Source organism: Bos indicus, chromosome 13, assembly GCF_029378745.1.
Source record: "Bos indicus isolate NIAB-ARS_2022 breed Sahiwal x Tharparkar chromosome 13, NIAB-ARS_B.indTharparkar_mat_pri_1.0, whole genome shotgun sequence".
In the NCBI taxonomy this organism is placed as follows: Eukaryota; Metazoa; Chordata; class Mammalia; order Artiodactyla; family Bovidae; genus Bos; species Bos indicus.
The window spans coordinates 33,827,076-33,850,502 of NC_091772.1; the positions used below are offsets into that span (position 1 = coordinate 33,827,076).

Below are 23,427 nucleotides of genomic sequence, written 5' to 3' on the forward strand. Positions count from 1 at the left end.
AAAAAAAGTCTTTGCCCTTCCTTCTCTTTTTCTCCATGTTATGAAATGTGTATTAGTCTTGCTGACAACTTCTACTCATATTACTTACAGCCAGGCTTAAGTTCAGATGTAGATAGTGTAGGCTATTCTCACATGAGATGTGATACAGGCTAGTTAAGAGCATGGCTCTTAGTGTCAGATATTTTATTCTGCTCCTTAATATGTGTGTGTTCATGGGCACATGGTGTTTCTGTCTTGTAAGGCTTCTGCAAAATCAGCTTTGACAACAGCAGCAAGGAGTCTGTGCATGTGGCACAGGTCAGTGACACCCTGTTACTGGATTTGGGGGAGTGATGGGAAGTGCTGACACGTTGTCATCTTCAGAACTTCTCTGATGAATCTAGAATTCCTTCATTAGCCATTTACCCGTATAAATCGAGCACGGACTTCTTTGAGCTTCCCGTTAGAGTGATTATAGTATGAATGTGTCCTAAGAAGGGTTACTTATTTATTCTTGTTTCCTAAACCTCTACTGTGCTTATTGGGGAGGTTTTTTCAGTGACAGAAGTGAGGCATCACGCTGGGAACATGAGGCCATCAGAAGGGAAGGGGGTCCTCATGGAATTTGTTAGGATGGGTGCTGGCACTCCTCCCAGAGGCCTTGAGCACCTGTGTCATGTACCTTGAGGTTAAGCACAAGAATACACCTAGAAATAAACTCACAAATCAGAACAGAAAGGCAGGCGGACAGGCAGAGTTTACTATTTGTCTATTATGTCTAGTGTTTAATAGGACCTGAATAAGGACATTACCAAATTGCTGAAATCATTTAACATATACAGAAGCAAAAGAGTAGTAAAGACATAGCTGAGCTCTTTTAACATGCAAATTATATTATCATTCAGCACACACGGCCGCATGGACTTGTGCTGGGCACTGGGGCAGGAGAGTGACCTGGCAGGTGGTCCAGAGGACCCTGGTCCTGGTGGGAGGGGCGTGAGTGAGAGTGTAAGGGCTGAGGTGAGGAAGGCGAAGGCTGTGGGAGCACAGAGGAAAGACTGTGAAACCCAGCTCCCCAAGGGTAAGAGGTCACGGATCCGGAGTCGGGAGTAAAAGCTTCTGGACGAGGACGCAAGCTCTCAGTTGGCCATTCGTTGTCACCTCTGACATTCCCAGAAACACCAGCTGCAGGAAAATCCCTGACTTAGTGGGGAATGTCTAAACCACTGAGTTTACCCAAACTCAGCCCAAGATACACCCAGAGCAGGATGACTGTATACCTACTTTACAGAGTCCTCCAGAGAAAATCTTGACAATGATTAAAAGAAGGACAGCAAGTCAGGCTTGTTGATGCATTTTATTGTGAGATGGGGAGTCTGGTAAAAAACTAGAAAATGACCATGGTGTAACAAGGAACTTAAAAATGAAGAGTCAGATTTGTAACTTACATACATGAATACAGGAACAAATTGGCACAAAATGTTAAACGTTGTTCCCAACACTGTTTACATGAGGTTATCCTAATTTGGCTTCCTAAGGAAATGAGAGTTTTATGGTTAGACTAATCTCTTAATAAAACCGCAGAGCATCATGCTATTAGTCACACAGTGAATTTCAAAATTTAAGAGTTTTATATTAAAAACTGGGTAAAGGTAAAATGACTTGATTGCAGTTGTAAAACTAATACATTCCCATTTAAATTCTGTTCTACAGTCCAAGGCAAGTATAAATGTTAACATAACACTGTTAAATCAAATCTCAATGCAAGAGAACCAATTGCATCTCTACTTTAAATCTTATCAACTTTCCAAATTTTCATACTAAAATATATTATTGTATTAATACAAACTACAGTATTATACACTACACTGTGTAATAAATAAAGAAATATAAAAATAAGACACATAAATATAAAAGTTTTCTAAAACTAAAAGTACATATGTCAGTAAGAAGGGTATTAATACTGCCAAGTTTGAAGACATACAGTACAAAAATGTTGCACAGATCTATAAACTAAAAGAAATAAAATAATACTGATAGGTAAAAATCAGCTAATGTTGTTAATAAACTGGGTCCATAATAACTAACATTTGGAAACAGTTATGAGCCAAATAACAATGGCAGGTCCATGTTTGAAATGCAAGTACATGGATAAAGCAGATTAGAAAATTTCCCTTTCGTTTCAGTAGAGAAATTCTGAAAGTCAATTAACGCAAAATGAATACTGAGGAATTAAAGGGTGAAATGTCCCAGTGTTTGGCTTCTCTGACAGAGTCAGTGGTTTTTAAGTTTTATTTTGGAATTTTGATACAAGAAACAAATCAACAAATGCTAGTTATTGTAGGCCACGCATGAACGGAGGCTGGTCAGAGCCTTGAAAATACTGATAAATGGCACTTACAGCACACAGGTCTTGCTTAAGGCCAGAGGAGATACAAAGCTTCATATCACATCCTTCATATTTGTGTACCACGTACGCAAACACAATTACGAACACTGATTCTGACGTCTCTGCTGTCTCACCAGTATCAACACTGTTAGTCCCTGCAATCAGAACTCAACGGCAATCTCGTCAACTCCATTTTAAACCACATGAGTAAGAAACTTCAGCTCTTCTAGCGGCTGCTTTCTTAAGGCTAACAATACACTTTAAATGAGAATACGCTCTACTGTGACATCTAAATATTAGAAATGACTACCTTCTAGGTTGAATTTAGAAAAGGTAGTTAGCACGGTTTGGAACTGCATTATACTTCTCCGTGAAGGGAATTCTGTAGTGCAGAAGTTCTCACATTTTACAAAACATAATAAAATACTGAAGCGGATTTAGCATATGTTTACCAATAAAAAATTATAAAATTCTCCCAATTGTACAGCTTAAGAATAAACTAACGTAAGAGTGCTAATTAATACTGATAAAATGAAACAATGTCAGGTGCTCATCTAATCAATCAGCTTTCTTTAACCTGTTAAATCTCTGCTTTCTGAGCCATTAAGTTTTCTAATCTGCTTCATATTACAAACTTGTTCCTAACTTTGAAAAATGCATGAAAAATTACTAGGTCTGAGGTTCAGGCACACCCGGATTTTTTTTGTGTGGTTTTTTTTTTTTTTGATTTTGTGTTTTTTTAAATTTTTACTTTACACAGTAGTGAACAGAAATCACAGTATACAGGTTACTGTGTTTCCATGAAAAGCATGTATAATATAGAACAAAACTTCATTACCAATTAGAATTTTCTTTCTTTTCTAGAAAAACTATTAGGCTTCATTTGTTTTCTCTTCGGACACCTGCTCGCTGCCCTCACTGACTTTGTGTTCTAAGCTGTGGGCCTGGCCTCCAGCCCCCGCCCCCTGCCCCACACCTTCCGTTTCTGCTCTCTCCCCGTCATCCTCCGCCTCCTCGTCCTCGTCCTCCTCGTCGTCCATCTCCTCCTCTCCGTCCTCCACCTCCTCCTCCACCTCCTCCGCCCCTCGCGCCGCTCCACTTCCCTTCTCCTCCTCCAGCTCCTCCAGCTCCCGCTCCTCCTCCTCCTCTTCCTCCTCCTTTTCGCTGTCCTCATCCTCCTCCCGCGTCGAGCTCTCCCTCTCGTCCGAGTCGCCCTGCCCCGCATGCTGCTCGGGCGGGACCCCTGGGCCTGCGGCCCCCGGCTCAGGGGGCTCCCGTTCCTCGGCCTCCCTCTTGCAGTAGGAGTAGCGGTGGTTCATGTGTTGGGAGTAGGAGCCCGAGTGGGAGAAGCGCTTCCCGCACTTGTCGCACTGGTAGGGCTTCTCCCCGGAGTGCAGGCGCATGTGCTCGATCAGGTGATGCTTGTGTTTAAACGCCTTTTTGCAGATGCCACACTCGTGGGGCCTTTTACCTGAAAATAAGGGCACAGCTATGAAATACAATGGCATGGAGCCGCTAGGCCTTGGGGCACTTCTGGTTATGGAAATAGTCATCAATTCAACTCTGCAAAACTGGCAGCTTCCTTAATATACATACCTGTGTGTTCGTATTTATGTCTCAACAGTGAGCTACTCTTTTGGAATATCTTATCACACAAATCACAAGCATACATTCCGTTTTCTGTCTTCCGCATTTTCTTTTTGGGGGGCGTGGAATCGGAGTCGTTCTGATCCTCTACGTTGGATACTCCTTCTGAGCTAGTGTCTTGCCTTTCATCCTAGAGAAAAGGAAGTAGAAAAAGTTCGTTTAAGATTACAGGATAAACGACAGACATAAATAAAAGCAGAGCTGAAGGAACCACTTTGATTTCTGCTTTCGACAACCTGACCAAAGCAGGCTCTAAGGGAAGGTTCGGGTGAGGGGGCCGTGCAGTCACAACAGCAAAAGCAGCCCAGGGTCGGCGGGCACCGAAAGAAAGGACGCTGCAGAGAACACGCTTAGTTGCCTCTGGATCATTAATTTATGAGAAGTCTGCCGAACATTTTAACTTACCAGTTGGCTAAACAGTTGTGAATTTCTAACTGCATCACTTACTTACCTTCTGGGTTTTACTAAGTGAAAATCAAGACTCTATTTCTTAAAAGTGGTCTTTAAATTGTATCTTCCAGGACCTTAGAATTTTGTGAACTAAACTTCATTGTCTCCTTGTAAAGAGGGAGGTTTGTCCTATCACTTTCCTAAGAGGCAAGTTGGAAAAACAATGCAGGCAGGTCTGTGTTTTTAAACAAGAATCCTTGCTTGATGGTGAATCTTCAGAGTTTTGGGTGAGGGTTAGGTTGAAAACTGGAGGCAGGGTCTCCTGTAGGTGGAAGAATTCTGCAGGGAGCCTGCAGTGGGATTGGGCTCCTAAGATCCTGTGTCTTTCCTGAAGACTTCCATCCTAAACTCACACATTTTCCACAAGTTTAGAGGTTTCCCACAATTTCTTACAGCTTTGTAAGGTGGGAGAGGACTTTCCTGGTGGCTCAGTGGTAAAGAATCCGCCTGCCAATCAGGAGATGTGGGTTCAATATCTGATGCAGGAAGATTCTCTGGAGGAGATGTCAAACCACTCCAGTATTTTTGCCTGGGAAATACCATGCACAGGGAAGCCTGGCGGGCTACAGTCCATGGGGTTGCCAAGAGTCAGATACAACTGAGCTGAGCAACTAAACAACAAGGGGGGCGAAGTGCTGACAGACGTTCTTCTGCCACTTGTAAGCTGCCAATGGTGTTAAAGGGACTCTCTTCATGTTATTGGGTGTCGTTAACTGAAATTTCCCAGTTTATTCTTCAAAGGTGTGAAGAGTGTTTTATACAGTTAAAATTTAGGTTTCATGAAAAATTTAGCCATGTGAAAACTTTTTCAAGGTTACCACGATTACAGGAAGCCCCATTGGTAGCAATATTTAAGGAGACAAAAATAGCAAAACATACTTGAATAGGATATTGTAATTATTTTACAGTCACATCTTCTTATAGTAAGTATTTGAGAAAAAGATTAAATTTATCTCTAGTATTCATTTGATTCAATCAGAAATTGATGGAAAAAATGGGGACATCAAGGTCAGTGACACAGAAAAAGCCTGGACAGTGAAACACACAACAGTCATGCAAAATAGCTTTATCATAACTGTCATGGACTTGGAGAGTGTTACAGAGGAAAATACAAACACAGATTCACAGCTGTAATTCCTCATGTATTATTATGATTGAACACTAGTTTACAGCTTATAAAATCATCAGTAAACTCATTAGGTGAATTCTTTATATACTTAATTTTTGTTTGCTTCATTAAAGCCTTTTATAAACAGGTTAACACAAAAAGTGAGAGCTAAGTTTGCCTGGTGTAAAACATCTGTGAACAAATTTTCATTTACTGATGATCATAAGGCAGAAACTATGACGAATTCTGGGAACTTAACTATAAAACAGAAGTCTGATTAATGAGTATTTGAATTTTACTTTCCTCTTCCATCTCTAGTTACAAACAGTCAGTCTTATAGCTGAGACCCATTGACCCTCTTTTCAGCAAAATAATACTTAAAACTGCAGCTGAAAACTACACTCTGGAATCAGTAAACAACAAAAGCCAAGATGCCACAGCAGCTAAGGCACATAGTCAGCTATTTCCTTTCAAAAGTGACAGTTTAACAAGCTGCTTGGCTCTCTCATGCCTGGTTTTTATTAGAGAAATTCACTAAAATAAATCAAACTAGCATTTGATCAATGGATTGGGGCTGGGAGTGGTTTTTTTCCTTTTTTACCTGATTTCCACTGGGCTGGATCACCTTCAAGGGTGTTTCCTGGACCGCCGGGCTGACTGCAGTCGAGTATGTGTAGGCAACCTGGGGGATCAGGATGGTCTGCTTGTTGGCAGCCAGTGCTCGCAAGCACGGAACACTGTTCTGGTCAGCGATGGCCACGATCGTGGGTAACTGGGCAGTGACGGTAGGTATAGCAATATTTATGGGGTTGGCACTTGGTGGGATTACATTTACAACTGGTTCTGAGTCTGTAACACAACTGTCCTTTTGTGGCTCCTTTTTTGCACAAGACAAGTTCAAGGGTTCTTCCTGGACAGAATAAACACTGTTCTGGTAAACACTAGTGATAGTTGGCCTTTCCAATAACTCGCCCTGCTGCTTTGGTAGTGAAAGATCAAGAGGTTCGACCTGCGGCTCTTCCTGCGCCCCTTCTGTTGGGTATGAGTAACCCTGTGCGCTTCTGGAGGAAGAGAGGTTCAAGGGGGAAGGGGAGGAGGCGCTGCTTCTGGAACCATTGACGGCCGAGCCCCCTGGTAAGACGGGAGAGCTAGCTCTCTTCAGAGGGCTCTGGCGGTTCCCTGTGCTGTCCTGGGCTTCATCTGCATCTGCAGCCTGAGGCTGATCGTCGCTCTTGGCAGGGGTGTTGGCTTTGCCTGGTTCCGGGGAAGATGGTTCAGAAGACTGCACTGAGATCTGTCCCGCTTGCATCTTTTCAAACCACTTTTTCACTACATCCAGTGGTAGGTTCACGGAATCGGCAATTTTTGAGAGCTCTTCTGCACTTGGTTGTGCGTTCAAAGCATAATATGCTTTCAGAAGAGACAAGAGGTTCTTTAAAGGTGGCTGACTGGGAGACAAACTGCCATCTCCGGACCCCGATGAAGCGGCGGCCTCGGGCTTGGCAGCTTCTGGGGTAGGGGGCGGAGGGGGCTGGGCGGGCTGCTTCAGGTCATAGTGCTTTAGCTCCGGAAGTGCATTGAGGTCCCCGGGACAGTCGTCACACAGGAGGCACGTGCTGTCGTTCCCTCCCCCTTCAAAGCTTTTGTCCTTCTCAGACTTGACAGTAAGATCTTCTGGTAACTTTTCGCTTTTGCAATTGGTGGTGGGGACTGGGGTTTCTTTTTTTAAATTCTGAGGAACAACTTGAAGTTGGCTAGGTTGTTCAAGACTGTAGTTAATGATGATTTTGGTGGTTCCATCTTGATCAACCAGAGGAAGACTGATGGCTGAAATAACAGAATGGCCGCCTTGCTGGATGGATGAAGCACTGATTGTTTCTTGTTCTTTGGATGCAAGATTGGCTTGATTATTCTCCAAAACTTGCCTGATGACGTTACCATCTACCGCCACTTTAAGTACATTCTGAATATCACTTAAATTGATACTGATGGGGGACACCAAACCCACCGTTGGCAGAACGACGGCCTGCACCACACCCTGAGGAGAACTGGTTGCCTGTAAGGGGCCACCACCACTGAAAACCCCGTTCTGTAGAGGGGCTGAACAGTTGATTCCTGAAGCAACCACTATGGGTTTGAACTCATAATCCACAGGTTCAGTTTTAATCTGGTTTACGGGGAGCTGCTCCTGCAGGGGCTTGTTCTCTATCTTCTGCCGCATCTGTGGTCGCGTGGGGCTGCCTGGAGAGGCCGAGAGCGAGGGTGAGGAGCACTGCGAGGTCTTGAGCCCTGTTCTTGGTCGCCCGTTCACAGGCATCAGGCTGATACATTTCTTACTGCTTATGTGTGAGCTGTAGGAACCAGAATGGGAAAAACGTTTCTTGCAGTTTGGGCATTCATATGGCTTCTCTCCTAAACAACAACAAAAAGTTACATTCGTAAATTTTCACATATTCACATTTTCCCTAAAACAAGCAGTATCAATTTAAAAAGGGGGTTACCAGGTGTGCTTGTGATACAATTTTATTTAGAATCATCACTTTTAAGTTGAAAACCTTCATAAATGTCAAGCACCAATAAAATGTTAGTCTGAACTATGTGCTGACCAGTAAGAGAATCTTCTCTTCAGGTGCATGTAACAATTTTGCTCACTTTTAAAAGTTCAAATCTTTCTCAGATACCAAAAAATTATATCCCACTCTTTCAAGTAATTTTTTTCTTATCCTGTGTCACTAAACTATGTAATTCTCTATATTCTACTCTACTTAACCATCTATAGGAGAAATTATTAGACAAAAGGAAGCAAAATCTCCCATAAGGCTTAATAAGTGTGGACATCGATCGTTGACTGTATGAGTCATATGAAGAATATCTATCCTTCCTATATTCATAGGTTTCCTTGAAAAGACCTTTTTCAGTGGGGAAGAAAAGTTTAAATACAAGTATTGTTACAAGCCTTGGCTTATTAAGCTGGGATGTATGTGTGTGCTTAGTTGCTCAGTCATGACTGACAATTTGTGACTCCATGGGATTCTCCAGGCCAGAATACTGGGGTGGGTAGCCATTCCCTTCTCCAGGGGATCTTCCCAACCCAGGTCTCCTGCATTGCAGGCGGATTCTTTACCGTCTGAGCCACCAGAGAAGCCCAATACTGCTGGAGTGGTAGCCTATCCCTTCTCCAGGGGAACTTCCCCACCCAGGCACTGAACCAGGGTCTCCTGCATTGCAGGCGGATTCTTTACCAGCTGAGCTACGAGGGGTGTATGTACTCCTAGATCAGTAAGGCAGTGTTCGCTGTGTGCTCAGTTGCTCAGTTGTGTCCAGCTCTTTGCAACCCCATGGACTGCAGCCTGCCAGATTCCTCTGTCCATGGGACTCTCCAGGCACGAATACTGGAGTGGATTGCCGTTTCCTCCTCCAGGGGATCTTCCCATTGTGGGAAGCAACCTGTGTCTTTTGTGCCTCCTGCACTGGTGGGTGAATTCTTTACCACTGAGCCTCTTGGTACGAAAAGCATCTTGGAGTTTCAATTTCAGTGACAGTGGTTACAGTAACTTAGAACATTTAAGTATTAAAACACAGTATACTTTTGCTGCACAAATACAACATCTTTGTGAAATGTCAGGAAAAAAAAAAGAAGCTTCCTGCTTGCAGAGGCCTCAGTTACGTCACTCCCCAAGACCTTCCAGGGTACAAGGTGATCTTCTGGGTCCCTACGAGTACTCTGACAGAAATTTTTGAGTTGAATGGAATATTTTCATACAACCCCATTTTTTTTTTTAACTTTAGTTTGCATATGTTCTAGTTCATGAATGTATAGTCTAAAGGTACCGATGCCTGGGTTCAGGGAGGTCTGGTCTCAGTGCTGTTTACTCCCACATCTGCTGCGTGCAGGTCACAGCGCTGCTCTGTAAGCCTCTGCCAGATGAATGAGTGGCCAACTGTACAATCATGAAGTGTGGTGATGCTGCTTATCTACTCAGTGGCAAAATAAAGCTCTTTATCTCCCCCTTTCTTTTTAATGATTAAAAGGAAAGCAGCAAGAAAGCATAGGACCTGCTAGTCTTGGAATTTCAATGTTGTAAAGATTAAAACAAGTGCATTATATTTTCTCAAATGTGTCTGCATAATCGAATTAGAGTTGGAAGGAATCTAATAAAGCCCTCTAGTACAGCCTCCTTCCCAATGAAGGGTTCATTTCATATCATCCTTGGCACCGGCTCATCTCTGCTTAACCTCTTTTATTAAAAGGAGGTTACTGCCCCTGGACAGATCGGAGGAAGGCAGTCTAGTCTGGCTTTGCTGAGGGCCAGGATCTAAGTTCAGGTTCTCGCTCTGTCACATACTATGTCTATTTTCTTAACCTGTCCAAGCCTCAGTGTTTTGGTGTGTGAATAAACGTAGATGCATCCTCGCTGGACTGTTCTGCAGTTATAACAGACGATGCAGCAGAGCTCAGTGTGCCCTCAGGAGCTGTGAGTGACTCCTTAGAAGAGCACCGGGACAGAGGGTCGGCACTAAGCTAGAGTTGGCCTTCCCTGTTATGCTTGTTTCTGATGCCGCTTGGAGCTGGTCTAACACTTCCTCGACAAGCCAGACTTTGGGTGTGATGAAGAGCTGTCCCAAGTATCCCTCAATTTCGCTCATGCAGGTTAAATGTGTCCAGGTCTTTCACACGTTCCTCATGGGATGTGTTCTTCAGAACTCTTACCCGCTTGTTAACTCACCTCTGAGTTTCTCCAGTTTTATCAATATCTTTCCAATGGGATGCCTGAAATGTGATTCAATACGCAAAGTGCATTGGATAAAAATTTCCAGTGGGTGTAAAACAAGGGATATGTCTTTGCATTTTTTAACATTCTTAATTATTTGATGACCTTTTTAGATTAACTACATGCTTGTTCCCTTGCTGACTAGGAAAATAAGCATCTATAGTATTGATTATTTCTGTCTTTACAGAGCACAGTGGGGATGGCAGTGGCTTTGGAGTCAGGAGGCCTGTGTCCCAGCTGAATGACTGGGGACAAGGTAAGTTCTCTGAAACTCTATTTTCTCATCAGTAAAAAAGGACGAAACAGTAGCATCTGCCTCCCAGGGTTACTGTGAGAGCTGCACGACGTAAAGCAGTTGAGTGTCCAGCTGGTGCTAGTTACCCTTACTATCATGGGAATCACCCAGTTATTTTACTGCTGCTATAAAAAAAGACTGCAGAACAATTATTCTAAAGCCAAAGTCTGTGTTAGAAAAAGCCGTGTTTCTAATTCTAACTTCATAGCTAAAGCACATCACCTCAGTCACTGACCTAGGTTAGTGTTTGTAACTACTACTACAGGAAGTTGTGCTGCTCAAAGTCTGATACATTATGCACACTGACTTTTTTCTAATGGCTAAGGTGGTGTTCAGTTGCACCTGATACAGAAGTTTTCTAGGCTGAAATGACTATCAGGCTGTGGAACAAACCCAGGTTACTTGCTGGGGAGGCTCCCTGCCTGGGTGCAGGGGCTCTTTTGCACCCTCTCTGTGGGCAGGTGCAGTGGCCTCCACACAGCTCCTTTGCACAGTTCCCATGTGCAAAGTTTATATGACAGTGACACATAGGACTCTGCAGAGGGTTCCCTTCATGGACATCAGAAGAGATCCATGCAATTCCAGGGCACATAACTTGAGGGCCCTGACCTTCAATGCCTTGAAAAGTCAGCTGCAAAAAAACCCCCAGAGTTTCCTGAAGGATATGAGGTTCATTCATTATTATGTAATAATAATAAAAAATTAAAAAAAAAAAAGAAAAAAACAAAACTACCTGTGGTGAATGATCATTGTTTTTTTCATTAAAAAACATTTTCCAATCTCCTATGGACTAACATTGTACAGACTATAATGAAATTGTCACAGCACTGTCTTGATAGAAACTGAGGGTAAGCATTTATAAAGTATTATGTTTATCTGGGATGACTTGGAGTAGCCCTGCTCGAAATCTCCCCCTGAAATAAACCACCAGGGAGCTGTAGACTTGGATGGTATCCACTGGGCACCCTGGGGCAGTGCTCTTTCTGAACTGCATTTTGGTGAAATATCACTGGCCTCTATGGAAGAATCTTACTTTAGAAAGAAAACACTATTGAATCCTCTGCTGTATTATTTTAAGGATATTTTTGAGGATGACGTAAATTATCTTCTGGTATTTTCTTCTTAATGATGCTCCAAGGAACAACTTTCTCTATGGACTTCAGTATCAGAAGAGAGTTGTGCTTTTTCTCTCATCTTCTGACATCTTATCCTTTTTACCTACAAATACTCTAGATTTCCATTACTAACTGTAGTTTTCTTACTTCCTAAAACCTAGGGTCTAATTTGTGGTCTCTTCTAGCATGTGCAAAGGAATTCATAGTATTCCTTTTTTTCTTTCTCGTTTTAACTTCATGCCTGTTTTGCTTTCTTTAAGAGATATAAATATGAATGGACAGCAGAGCACAGGAGTCCGTGTGCCAGGACGTGGCCTGAACCTGCCTCCTCTTTCACAGCAGCACCATGCTGTGAGCTTACTATAAAGCTCTTGACCACGAAAACACCTAAAGGGTTGCTGTAGATAGCACAGGCATTGTTACTTGATTGCAGCTGATTTTTGATGATCAGTGCAGATTTTATGATTAGATATCTATTAACTTCTTGTTTCTGGACTTATATTTTAATGTTTTGTACGATCTGTGTTTCCCAACTTCATATAATCTATAGATCTGCGACTCTCCTCTATGACTGCAATAGGACATTCATTTTTATATACGAAATCTTACTGTTTTATTACCCCAACTTCTTCAACATTAAAAAATGAATGAGCTATAATCTCTATCAACAACTTCAAATCATTTCTGGTGAGAAAGTGAAGTTGCTTAGTCGTGTCCGACTCTTTGCGACCCCGTGGACTGTAGCCTGCCAGGATCCTCCATCCACGGAATTTTCCAGGCAAGAGTACTGGAGTGGGTTGCCTTTCCTTCTCCAGGGGATCTTCCTGACTCAGGGATTGAACCTGGGTCTCCTGCATTGCAGGCAGATGCTTTACCGTTTGAACCAGGGAAGCCCTTCTGGTAAGAAGGGTTATTAAAAATAAATTATTGATGTAACACCTATCCTTCTCAAACTATGTTTAAAAATTGGATAGGAAGGAATACTTGTGAACTCATTCTATGAGGTCAGCATCATCCTGATATCAAAACAAAGCACACACAAAATTGCAGGCCAATATCACTGATGAATACAGATGCAAGACTCCTTGACAAACATATTAGCCAACCAAATTGAGTAATACATTGAAACACCCAGGTATACCATGATCAGGTGGGATTCATCAAGGGATGAAGAATGGTTAAATATCTACAAATCAATGTGATATACCACATTAACAAATTGAAGGTAAAAACCATATGATAATCTAAATAGTCAGAAAAAGCTTTTGACAAAAGTCAATATCCATTTATGATAAAAAAAAAAAAAAACTCACAAAGAAATGGGTACAGAAGGAACATACCTCAATGTTATAATGACCATGTATGATAAGCCCATAGCTAACATCATACTCAATGGTGAAAAGCTGAAAGCATTTCCTCTAAGATCAGGAACAAGACTAAGATATCTACTCTCACTACTTTTATTCAACAAGGTATTGGAAGTCCTAGCCACAGTAGTCAGATAAGAAAAAGAAATAAAAGAATCCAAATTGAAAAAGAAGAAGTAAAACTGTCACTGTTTACAGATATGATACTATATACATAGACAATTCTAAAGATGCCACTAAAAACCTACTAGAGCTCATCAACGAATTTGGTAAAGTTGCCAGATATGAAATTAATGTAGAAATCTGTTGAATTTCTAGACATTAATAACAAATAAGAACGAACAATTAAGAAAATAGGTTTAATGATTCTGTATCAATTCATTCTGCTTATTCAATGTAATTCCTATCAAAATGCCAATGCATTTTTCACAGAACTAGAATAAATAACTCTTGAAATTTGCATGGAAACATAAAAGATGCCAAATAGCCAAAACAATCTTGAAAAAGAACAAAAGTGGAGGTATCACATGCCTCAATTTCAAACTATGCTGCAAAGCTACAGTCATTTAGCATGGTGTTGGCACAAAAGCAGATTAATAGATCTATGGAACATAACAGAAACCACAGAAATGAACTCGTAAGGGTGGTTAACCTATGGCAATATACAGTGGGGGAAAAAGACCCTTCAATAACTGGTGTTGGGAAAACTGGACAGCTACACTCTCTCATACTACGCACAAAAGTAAATTTCAGATTAAAGATCTGAAACCATAAAACTTCCAGAAAAAAACACAGGCAATAAGCTCTTTGACATAGATCTCAGTAATATATTTTTTTTTATATGTCTCCTCAGGAAAGGGGAATAAAAGCAAAAATAAACAAAGGGGACTACATCAAACTGAAAGACTTTTGTATAGACAAAACTATGAACAAACTGAAAAGGCCACCTACTGAATAGAAGATAGGGGTTAATATGCAAAATGTCCAAGGAACTCGTACAACTCAAAATCAAAAGATACAACCCAATTAAAAATGGGCTGAGAATCTGAACAGATATATTTATCCAAAAAATACTTATAGAAGCCAACAGTCACATGAAAAGATGCTCAACATCATTAATACGATATCCCCATACACCTGTCAGAATGACTATTACACACACACAAAAAAGTATTGGCAAGACTGTGGAGAGAAGGGAACCCTAGGTCACTGTGGGTGAGGATGTAAATTGGTACAGCCACTATGGAAAATGGTATACAGATTTCTCAACAAACTAAAAAGAAAACTACCTTTTAATCCAGCAATTCCAGTTCTGAGTATTCATCCAAAGAAAATGAAAACACTGCTTTGAAAAGATTATATATACAGCCCTGTATATATAATACACTGAAACATAATACATTTCAATGCATTCACTGCAGCATTATCTACAATAGCCAAGAGAAGTCAAATCATGCTGCTTATACAGTGCTGTATGTCAGTTATATTTCAATAAAGCTGGAAAAAAAAAGTAGTAGAGGAAACATATCCATTGGATATATGCTAATATAATGTTAACTTATATATATATATATATATATGAAATTGATGAAAATTGTTCAGTAGCACAGGAGCTAAGAAACAGGATCCTGATGCAGATGCCAAAAGACAGCTTTGTTTTCCAGACACATTAACGTATAAAAATTTTAAAAAATGTATGAATCTCAGCTTGAGCATGTTTTAAGAGGTAACATTCTTTAGCCCTCAATGAGCAATTCAGCACAACTTCTATTAATGCAGTTCCAAAATAAAACACACGTATCACAAAGCCACCCAACCGTACTTTTTTTGCAGGATATTTGTAAAATCTATGAATAATTGTCAATATAATAATTTTCACAAAACAAGCATGTGCAGAAATCCATAATTTCCCACTCATTAGTTAACAGTTGTCTTTCATTGAAATTATTTCATATTAAATAATCCATCAAAATTAACCGGGAGACAGGGTTCATAATGCGATGTGAATTTTCTTGGTTGCTTTTGGGTAAGTAAAGCCTCCAAAAAAAGGCAAACAGAGCTCTCTTTGTAAGTCTCTAAAATCGACATAATATTTGTACCACGTATTAATGTTCACTTTTCATGTGAAGCTATAGCTGCTGAGTAGTGCAGAACTGAGGGTGAGATGGGGGAAGCCCTTTTCCGTGAAACCCCCTCTCGTGCCACAGTTCCCACCCCTCCTTGTGCTTCCCTCTCCCACAATCCCCACGGTGCACTATGCCATTTCCTATCTTGAGTTCCATCTCTCCTCTTACGGAAAGAACATCTTCATCTCCTCCTTTCCTTGTGCACACGCTTTATCATTCCCTGTTAACTGTGCAACAGAGGCAATGAAATGAACATTCACTGAAAAGCTCATGTCTCAGGTTGTACATCTTGTAAAACGCTATATTCTTATTAGGAAATTCAAAGTGTGTCCTCTTAGCTTGATATACTTTAGCCAAAGAGTCAGATCCCAATAAAATACCGTTTATAAGCAGAAAATGTCTCAATATTAGTGTTTATCCCAAAACCACTGCAGAGTTTGTAACCATATGTGTAGCTCACATGTGATATTAATTTACTATCACAATCACTATGATATTCAAGGTAGACAAAGAAAACAAATATTTACCACTGTGGATTCTTAAGTGCTCTTTTAGATGGTGTTTGTATTTGAAAGCTTTTCCACATTCAGTGCACTTGAATTTACGATTACCCCCAGACTGCGTCACATGTCTCTGTAAGAAAGAATTGGTATTTTATTTATAAAGCAAAAAATCTTTAGACATAAAGAACATCCAATCTGCTAAAAGTAATGTTTGGGTGGTTCTTTTGTTTCTTAAAGGCCTCAAATCGTAGCAGTCACAAAAATCTAACACTAAATGTTACCAAAAAGGAAGAGGACAGTGGCAACAGAATTTTGACATAAAGGAAAATCTCCACTTCCCAGTTTAAAGAATCAGAATCACTCTATGATGCAATATAGCATTTAGCAAAAATATGTACTTGACCGGGAACTAGAGATGATTTCCCTCTCCTGCACTCTAATTGACAGGTAAAGAAACCATGGTCCAGAATGTCCAGGAATCTGTCTCAAGCACACTTAACTAAACAGAAGAACAAGGTCTCCTGAACAGAAGAAAAGGCTGGGGCTTTTTCAGGACTTTATCCTCTCTAGTAAGTTTGGTATTTCCAAAATCTTAATCTGATGATTTAAAAAATACTTCCCTCTTTTCAGTCAAATATGGATTACTGTAATAGCTTTCTGTCTGGTTTATCGAACTCCCACTTTTACATACTTCGAATTAATTCTGCACCCTTTATTCATCTTACAAAAGCAGTGTTTGAACTGAATTATGCGATACATTCTACCCTTAAATTCTAGAGGATTCCTGTTCACCCATGGGCACAGATTCTAAGGCTACAGATGCCAGGTTTCTAGCCCTGAGTTTCCAGGCTTCTTCAGCAGGAGTCCACATCTCATCATCCAGTGAGTCCCACCTTCTGCAATACACCGCTCTTCACCTCCCTGCTCCCACTGATACCATCCCTTACTTCCTGGCTACGTTTCCCCTTAATTGTGACTATTAAGACTCTACCCATCGTTCAAAGGCTCCAGTTCTGCTTGTTCTATGTTCTCCCAAACTGCAATCTCCCTTCTGTCCTTCACACAGGAAGGACAGAGAATGAGCGTGAAGTATGTGTCAGGCTCTACTTCACCCAAACCCCTGGCTTTGAAATTGAATACATGGCGCCAACTCCAAACAGCTCTCTCTAGGTCTCTCCTCTCTCCATTCCAGACTCTCACAGCTTCCTCGACGTCCCCCCCTGAACAGTGACAGGCATCTGCTAAGAGGACTACACTGACCTCTTCATTTCTCTCCTGGAAATTAGCTCCTCCTCTCCTGTTTTTTGGGGGCTTAATCCACCTGCAGTGCAGGAGACCAAGGTTCGATCCCTGGGTGGGGAGGATCAAATGGCTACTCACTGCAGTATTCTTGCCTGGAGAATTCCATGGACAGAGGAGCCTGATGGGCTAGTCCATGGGGGTCACAAAGAGTTGGACACAACTGAGTAACTAACACTTACTTACTCCTGTTTCTTACCTTTGTGAGTAAACCCCTCATTTATCTGATCATTGCTTAGGCCCTAATTTGGAGGAATCCTGGTCCCTCTCTTTCCCTGATACCCTTATCCAATCCCTCAGCAAGCCAGCCTACAGCCACCATCCTCATGACGTCACATCTGTCACACCAGTGCCTCTGGCCTGGGTTACAGCCACAGCCCTTAAGTGTGCTTCCTGCTTCCTTCTCATTTCTCTTGATCTACTCTCCAACCCACAGATCACCTGGCCTTAAAAATAAGCCATAAACACAAAATTCAGTATCTTTCAAATGCTTCCCTATAATACTTTAGAGTAAAATCACAGGCCTTAGCCACGGCTCATACAAGAGGCCTCATCATCTGCCTCCTCCCTACCCAGCCTCTTCGTCTTTCTCCCCTTCGTGCACCCTGGCTGCCTGCTGTTCCTTGGCTTCTGCCTGAGGCCTTCACGCTCCTCTGCTCCCTCTGCACAGAAGGCCCTTCTCCCAGTCATTCTGTGACTGGCTCCCTCACTTCACCCAAGTCCAGGTTCAGATGTCCTAGTCTCAGAAAGGTCTCTACTCTATTAAAAAAAAAAAAAAAAAGCAGCTTCCGCCACTTTCTATCCTCTTTGCTTTGTCTTTTTCATTCTACCTGTGTTTATATTTTACATCTGTTTTCTCTCACCTATAAGACACTCCCGCTATTGTCAGGGACTTGCTCATTTTCACTACTGTGTCTTAAACACCTACAACAGGCCTTACACAGAATCAAAACTCAGATATCTGTTGCATGAATAAGACAACATGGAAATGCTTACCTTGATTTCCAGAGGCCAGCGAGGTGGACGCTCTGCCTCCTAACCTAAACGGTTCCCAATTATACCCCTCATGTTGCTGGCCTCCACATTCTATCACGGCTCCTTTCTGACCTTGGTCTGACCACATATTTCACATATGAAACTGACCGGCTACCTTTACCTCCCTCAGAGAAAGCCTCACACACACAGTGGCCTTCGTGATCATCAGAGATCTTACGACTTATTTTTCTCACAGCATCTCCGGCTTTCCCTCCAGTTCTCTCTGTCCTTTGAGGCTCCTTCCTTTGACAAGGGCCCTTGGGGTGGAGAGGATGTGGGGGCAGCAGTTGCAGGATAGCTCTGCTCCCAAATGTCACCTGAACAGCTCCTGTCCCAGGGCTTGTATAACACTGTGGTCATGTCCCCAGGGCCTGGCTACCCTGTGGCCACGTCCCCAGGGCCTGGCTACCCTGTGGCCACGTCCTCAGGGCCTGTCTACACTGTGGCCACATCCCCAGGGCTCGTCTACACTGTGGCCATGTCCCCAGGGCCTGTCTACACTGGGTCACATCCCCAGGGCCCACCCACACTGTTGTCAGGTCAGGACACTGGGGTGCCAAGAGCATGCTTCTGTTCTGTCTCTGACGAGACCCATTCAGGGCAGATGAGAAGATGGGGTTTGTCTTCTGTGGGTGAGTTTCCTCCTCGTGGCACTCACTCCCACCCCAAGTGCTCCTTTGTGGACTGAAGCACTGACCTCCCCAAGGAGAAGCTGGCCCTGTGCTCATCATGCCTGCCTGTACACTCCATACCCCATGATTTCATGAGTATTGTCACCAGGGTCCTGGGGAGACAGGCTGACCCATTCTCATCACTGTTTCTCTTACAGATTTTGGCGTGGTTTTTGGTTGAGCCATCATAGCCAAGAGGGTAACTTGCGCTCTCTGGGGTCAGTGATGTGGGTACACACACGGAGCAGACTCGTACACTCAGGTAACAGGTATTCCAAGTCTTTTGACAGAAGAGACTGGACATGTGCCCCAAGCACAGCACACACCTTCAACATACCATGTGCTGCTGAACACTTATTTGATTTTTAAATCTAGATTAACCAGATATTGATTTGATTATTTACAGTTGACCTTACAAAAGCAGAACTGGCAAAAATGTTTCTGACTTTAATCCTTAAGTTCAGAGCCAGCAACGTAACTTAAGGATAGTCTTGGTTTATACTTCTAGAAATTGAGGCAAAGTGACATAGAAACAGAATGAAACCATATGAAAAATTGAGTCCTCAGATTAAAAATGATTCAGTCTAAACTTTAGATTCTTAAGAGGCAACTTCCCTTACATGGGAAAAAGCCACAGTAGCTTATATGATGATAATCAGTGTTTCACGAAAAATTAAACTTGATTATTGTTTGATTTTCTCCTCTACTTGGTCAGTAGTAAGTCATGTGGTTTATTAAATGGTATTTATTTTTCTACATTGAACATTTTAGTAGAATGCATTTTGAAATCCAGTTATAAACTTGACATATTTGTTATGATATAAGCAAAATAAATGAGTTGAAAGGGACCTTGTCTAAAAAGAAATGTAGTCACTTCTAAAATAGTGTTCATAGTTGTTTACATGTGCATTTAAACTCAGAAATGACCCGATCATCCAAACGAATAATCACTGTCCTTTTTACAAGGCTGCAGACCAGACACTGTCTGGTACAGCCCCTTAATCTTTCAGTGTGTGAGAGCTTGCCTTCCATGGAGCGAGGAGTTCTTGGTGTGGACAGTGGGTGAATCTGAGTCATGCCACTTACCTGCTCTCGTCCTGATTTGTGGGAGGTCATGTGGCGCTCGAGCTGGGTTCTGTATGCAAACGTGTAACTGCACAGGGAGCAGCTGAAGTTGTCTTCGTTCTTCTCGTGGCGATACTTAATGTGTTCTTTCAGAGAGGTAAAGCGTTTATATCCTCTGTCACAGTACGGACAGGTGAGCAACTGGGAAAATGCATCTGGTGTTCCTGTGAAACAAGGATCGTAGGTTTTAAAGATGTTCCCAAAGTAGCACCAAAGCGCCCACCGAGGCCCTCTGCTGTGTGCCAGATATTGTGCTTTGTAGCTGATCCTCAAAACCAACACACTGATGTGTCTCTGTTTTATAAAGAGAGGACGTGATGCCCAGAAAAGGTTAAATTACTTCCAAGTCACACAGCCTGTGAACAATGAAGTTGAGAGTCAAATGCAAGCTGACTTTAAAGTCTCATATCTTTTTCACTAAAACGTAATTCTTCCCTTCTTTTGTGTGGTTAATTAGACAAAACAAAAGCAAAATTATAATGCAGGTTATCGTTGTGAATGTATACACATGAAAGGGGTTTGGTACACAATAACCATCTTTCTACAAAGGTAACAATGTCATCATTAGTTATTGAATGTTCATTCTTTCAAATTTGAAAAATGTCACTACAGTCATCAGAGAGTAAGTAGCATACAGTTAGAGCACGTTTCTAAGGCTCCCCTGCAGGTGAGTGTGGAGGACGTATTGTAGGAGGTGTGAGGAGCCGTGGGGGCTGGACTGAGGCTGGCCACTGAGATGCCCCTGCATCTTCGTGTTCTTTCCCCTCCCGAGACACACCAGCACACTTCTTGTTTAGTTTCAGATGGATGACTATTAGGATAGCTTTCAGAAAATAAGCCATTCTAGATAAACTGTAGTTCAGAGAATGAACTACATATTTTTAATACATGGAAACATCTAAGCCTGCCAATCTTAAAATGTAATATCACTTGGCCAATATTATTTAACTACATTTCTATATTGGATTTACTTCTTCAAAGAAAAAAGTTCCTAAGTCACATCTTGCTATAAATGTTATCTTAACTTTATTTTTAACTTCTTATAGAAAAACAGACTACCAGAGAAAATGTCATAATCTTTACTTCATCAAGCTGTCACTGTTATTGAAATTCAAGTCCATATAAATTAAATGTCTTGTTCAAGGACAAGCCTGCAATGAACAGGCTGAACACCTGACTCTACATAGCTAAGTACACTGAAATATATATCAAATATATGAATAAAGTCAAACAACCAAGACCCCAAAGTTTATGATGGTATCTTCCGTTATCAGCTAGCAAGGTACCTGGAACCAGAGACTTTTCCACTGGTGATGACTCTGACATGACCCACTTCTCTGGGGACTAGACTAGCCCCGTGAGGACATTTGGGGGGAATCATGCTGTGTTCTAACGACTTCCTGTTTGTACAGTGTTTTGGACACTCCCCTCGCCTGGCGATGCTGCTGCTCTCGGCTGGTTCCAGGGGCTGAGGTCAGAGGCCCCGTGACAGGTGTTTTATCGTCAGCACCACAATCGGTTTGCTTCCACCAGTTAAGCTGCCCTGAACTCCTGTGTCATAAGCTGTCTGCTCGGCATTTCATTCTATTTTCTTGTCTTCATGATTAATTCTTGTAATTAATGTACAAAATACTAATAATTTTATAAAATGGCAAGTTGCTCATATTTAAACAGCAAGTTCTTTTCATAAATATCTATTGAATGTTCTCACACATATGAGATATGAACTTATTATTTTAGGCCAACAGCATAAAACAATGAAAAATAAATATTTAACATTATAAGTTTATAGAATGAACAGGTTTAAAAGTTAAAATTTTTGTTTTTGTTTTTAAAAAAGTTTTTTTTTAAACTCACCTTTTAGCAATGAAGACCTTTAAGGAATAGATGTTTCTTTTTAGAATTCCTATAATATACCTATGGTAGGAATTCAGTACTAAAAAATCCACCCTATGTCTGACCACTTTTCGAACTATAATTTCTTTATGAGTCTGTGATCATTTATGAATCTGTGACCATAAATAAACTTACTTAAAAAACATTTTAAATTTCTGTGTCTTAAACTTCCTTTAGTGGCAGACTGATACAAAACCTGTGAAAAAACCTCCTTGATTTGTTCCCACTGAACCAGAATTTTGATAAATCAACCTGCTGAAATAAAGCTCCCCTGTTTACAACTTATGAAGTACAGGATGGTATGTTTAATTTACTAAAACAGTAAAAACCTAAGTGCTTCTGAAGATAATTACTTTTTCATGGCAAGAGATGTTGCTGGTGTGACAGCATACCTACTGTGGAATACTGTATTAGCAGTTAAACTACATTACATACCTGAAGGTAGTGAATACCTGAATGAAAAACACTGTATACTTCAAATGTTGTACTGATTCAGAATGACTAAGGCTCCAATTCTTATGGGACTTAACTGCACTGATTTGTTACAATGGACTTTACAAAGCTGAGTTTTCATTATTTCACTGAGGCTTTTTGAAATCCTGTTTGTTACATAATAATTTTACATGTTTATAAACATCTGTATTTTAAGGTTTTGTATTTCCCTTTTATATTTATTGTAACCTACTGCTTCTTCAGGTGAAATGTTAACACATTTTCTTTAAGAGAAAAAAAAAAATCCAGGAAACAAACAAACAAAAAAAAACAGTAGGCAAGCAGGCCCTACAGAATTATGATGCTAATAACTATGGACTCGACAAATCTGCAAATAGATCAACAGTGTCCTCAGGCTAACTATCATTTTCAGAAATGTGTCCTTTTGCCACACTGAAGTAAAGAATTTCTAGTGTAGCCTACTTCTCTTTCCTTTGTCACCAAATTATTTACAGAAATCCTACCTATTCTGGAGTGAAAGCTTCCTTTCTGATCTTTTCCACAGCTGATTTCCTAATTTAAGGAAGGGACAGTTGACTTTCTGTAATGGAATCTGATTTGTTTTCTGATCACCCTTGTAGATTTCCTTCAAAAATCGGAAAGTTGATTGATACAGTACCATTTACATTAGCACCAAAATGCTGAAATGATTAGGCATAAATCTAACAAAATATGTATAAGATTTATTTGAGGAAAACTACAAAACTCTGATAAGTGAAACGAAAGCACTTGATAAATACAAAGATATTCCATGTTCAAGGATAAGGAGACTCAATACTATCAGGATGTCAGTTCTTCCCAACTAGATCTTCATATTCAGTGCAGTCCCAATCAAGTTATTTTATGGATATTGACAAAAATTCTAAACTCACATGGAGAGGCAAGAGACCCAGAAGAGGCAACATAACACTGAAGGCAAGAATAACGGGAGACCGACACTACCTGTCTTCAAGGCTTACTACATAACTTTAATAATTAAGATAGTGTGGTGTTGGTGAGAGAACAGACAAATGGATCAGTGGAATGGAGTACAGGTGAGCCCAGAGAGCGAATGCAATACAGTGGAGCAAAGACAGTCTTTTCACAAACTGTAATGGAACAATTGGACATCCACACACAAAAATATGAATGTAAACACAGACCTTACACCCTTCACAA

General features: G+C 41.1%; 1 protein-coding gene and 1 long non-coding RNA gene across 6 annotated transcripts in view; one reads left to right on the plus strand and one right to left on the minus strand.

Annotated features, from left to right (window-relative positions):
* LOC139186472 (uncharacterized) overlaps positions 1-19,848 on the plus strand; it is a 60,319-nt gene extending 40,471 nt beyond the window's left edge. The window contains exons 3-5 of the long non-coding RNA XR_011570030.1: positions 10,533-10,601; positions 16,199-16,320; positions 18,915-19,848. This is a non-coding gene — a long non-coding RNA (uncharacterized lncRNA). The remainder of the gene's footprint in view (positions 1-10,532; positions 10,602-16,198; positions 16,321-18,914) is intronic.
* The window catches only part of ZEB1 (zinc finger E-box binding homeobox 1), a 196,806-nt gene continuing 174,696 nt past the window's right edge, over positions 1,318-23,427 (minus strand). For all 5 annotated transcript variants that reach the window (XM_070800923.1, XM_070800920.1, XM_070800922.1 and 2 more), the window contains 5 exons: positions 19,843-20,045; positions 15,776-15,881; positions 6,175-7,985; positions 3,965-4,145; positions 1,318-3,839 (listed from right to left, as the gene is read on the minus strand). In XM_070800923.1, coding sequence (XP_070657024.1) covers positions 3,241-3,839; positions 3,965-4,145; positions 6,175-7,985; positions 15,776-15,881; positions 19,843-20,045 — 2,900 coding nt within the window. In that variant the 3' untranslated portion in view covers positions 1,318-3,240. The remainder of the gene's footprint in view (positions 3,840-3,964; positions 4,146-6,174; positions 7,986-15,775; positions 15,882-19,842; positions 20,046-23,427) is intronic.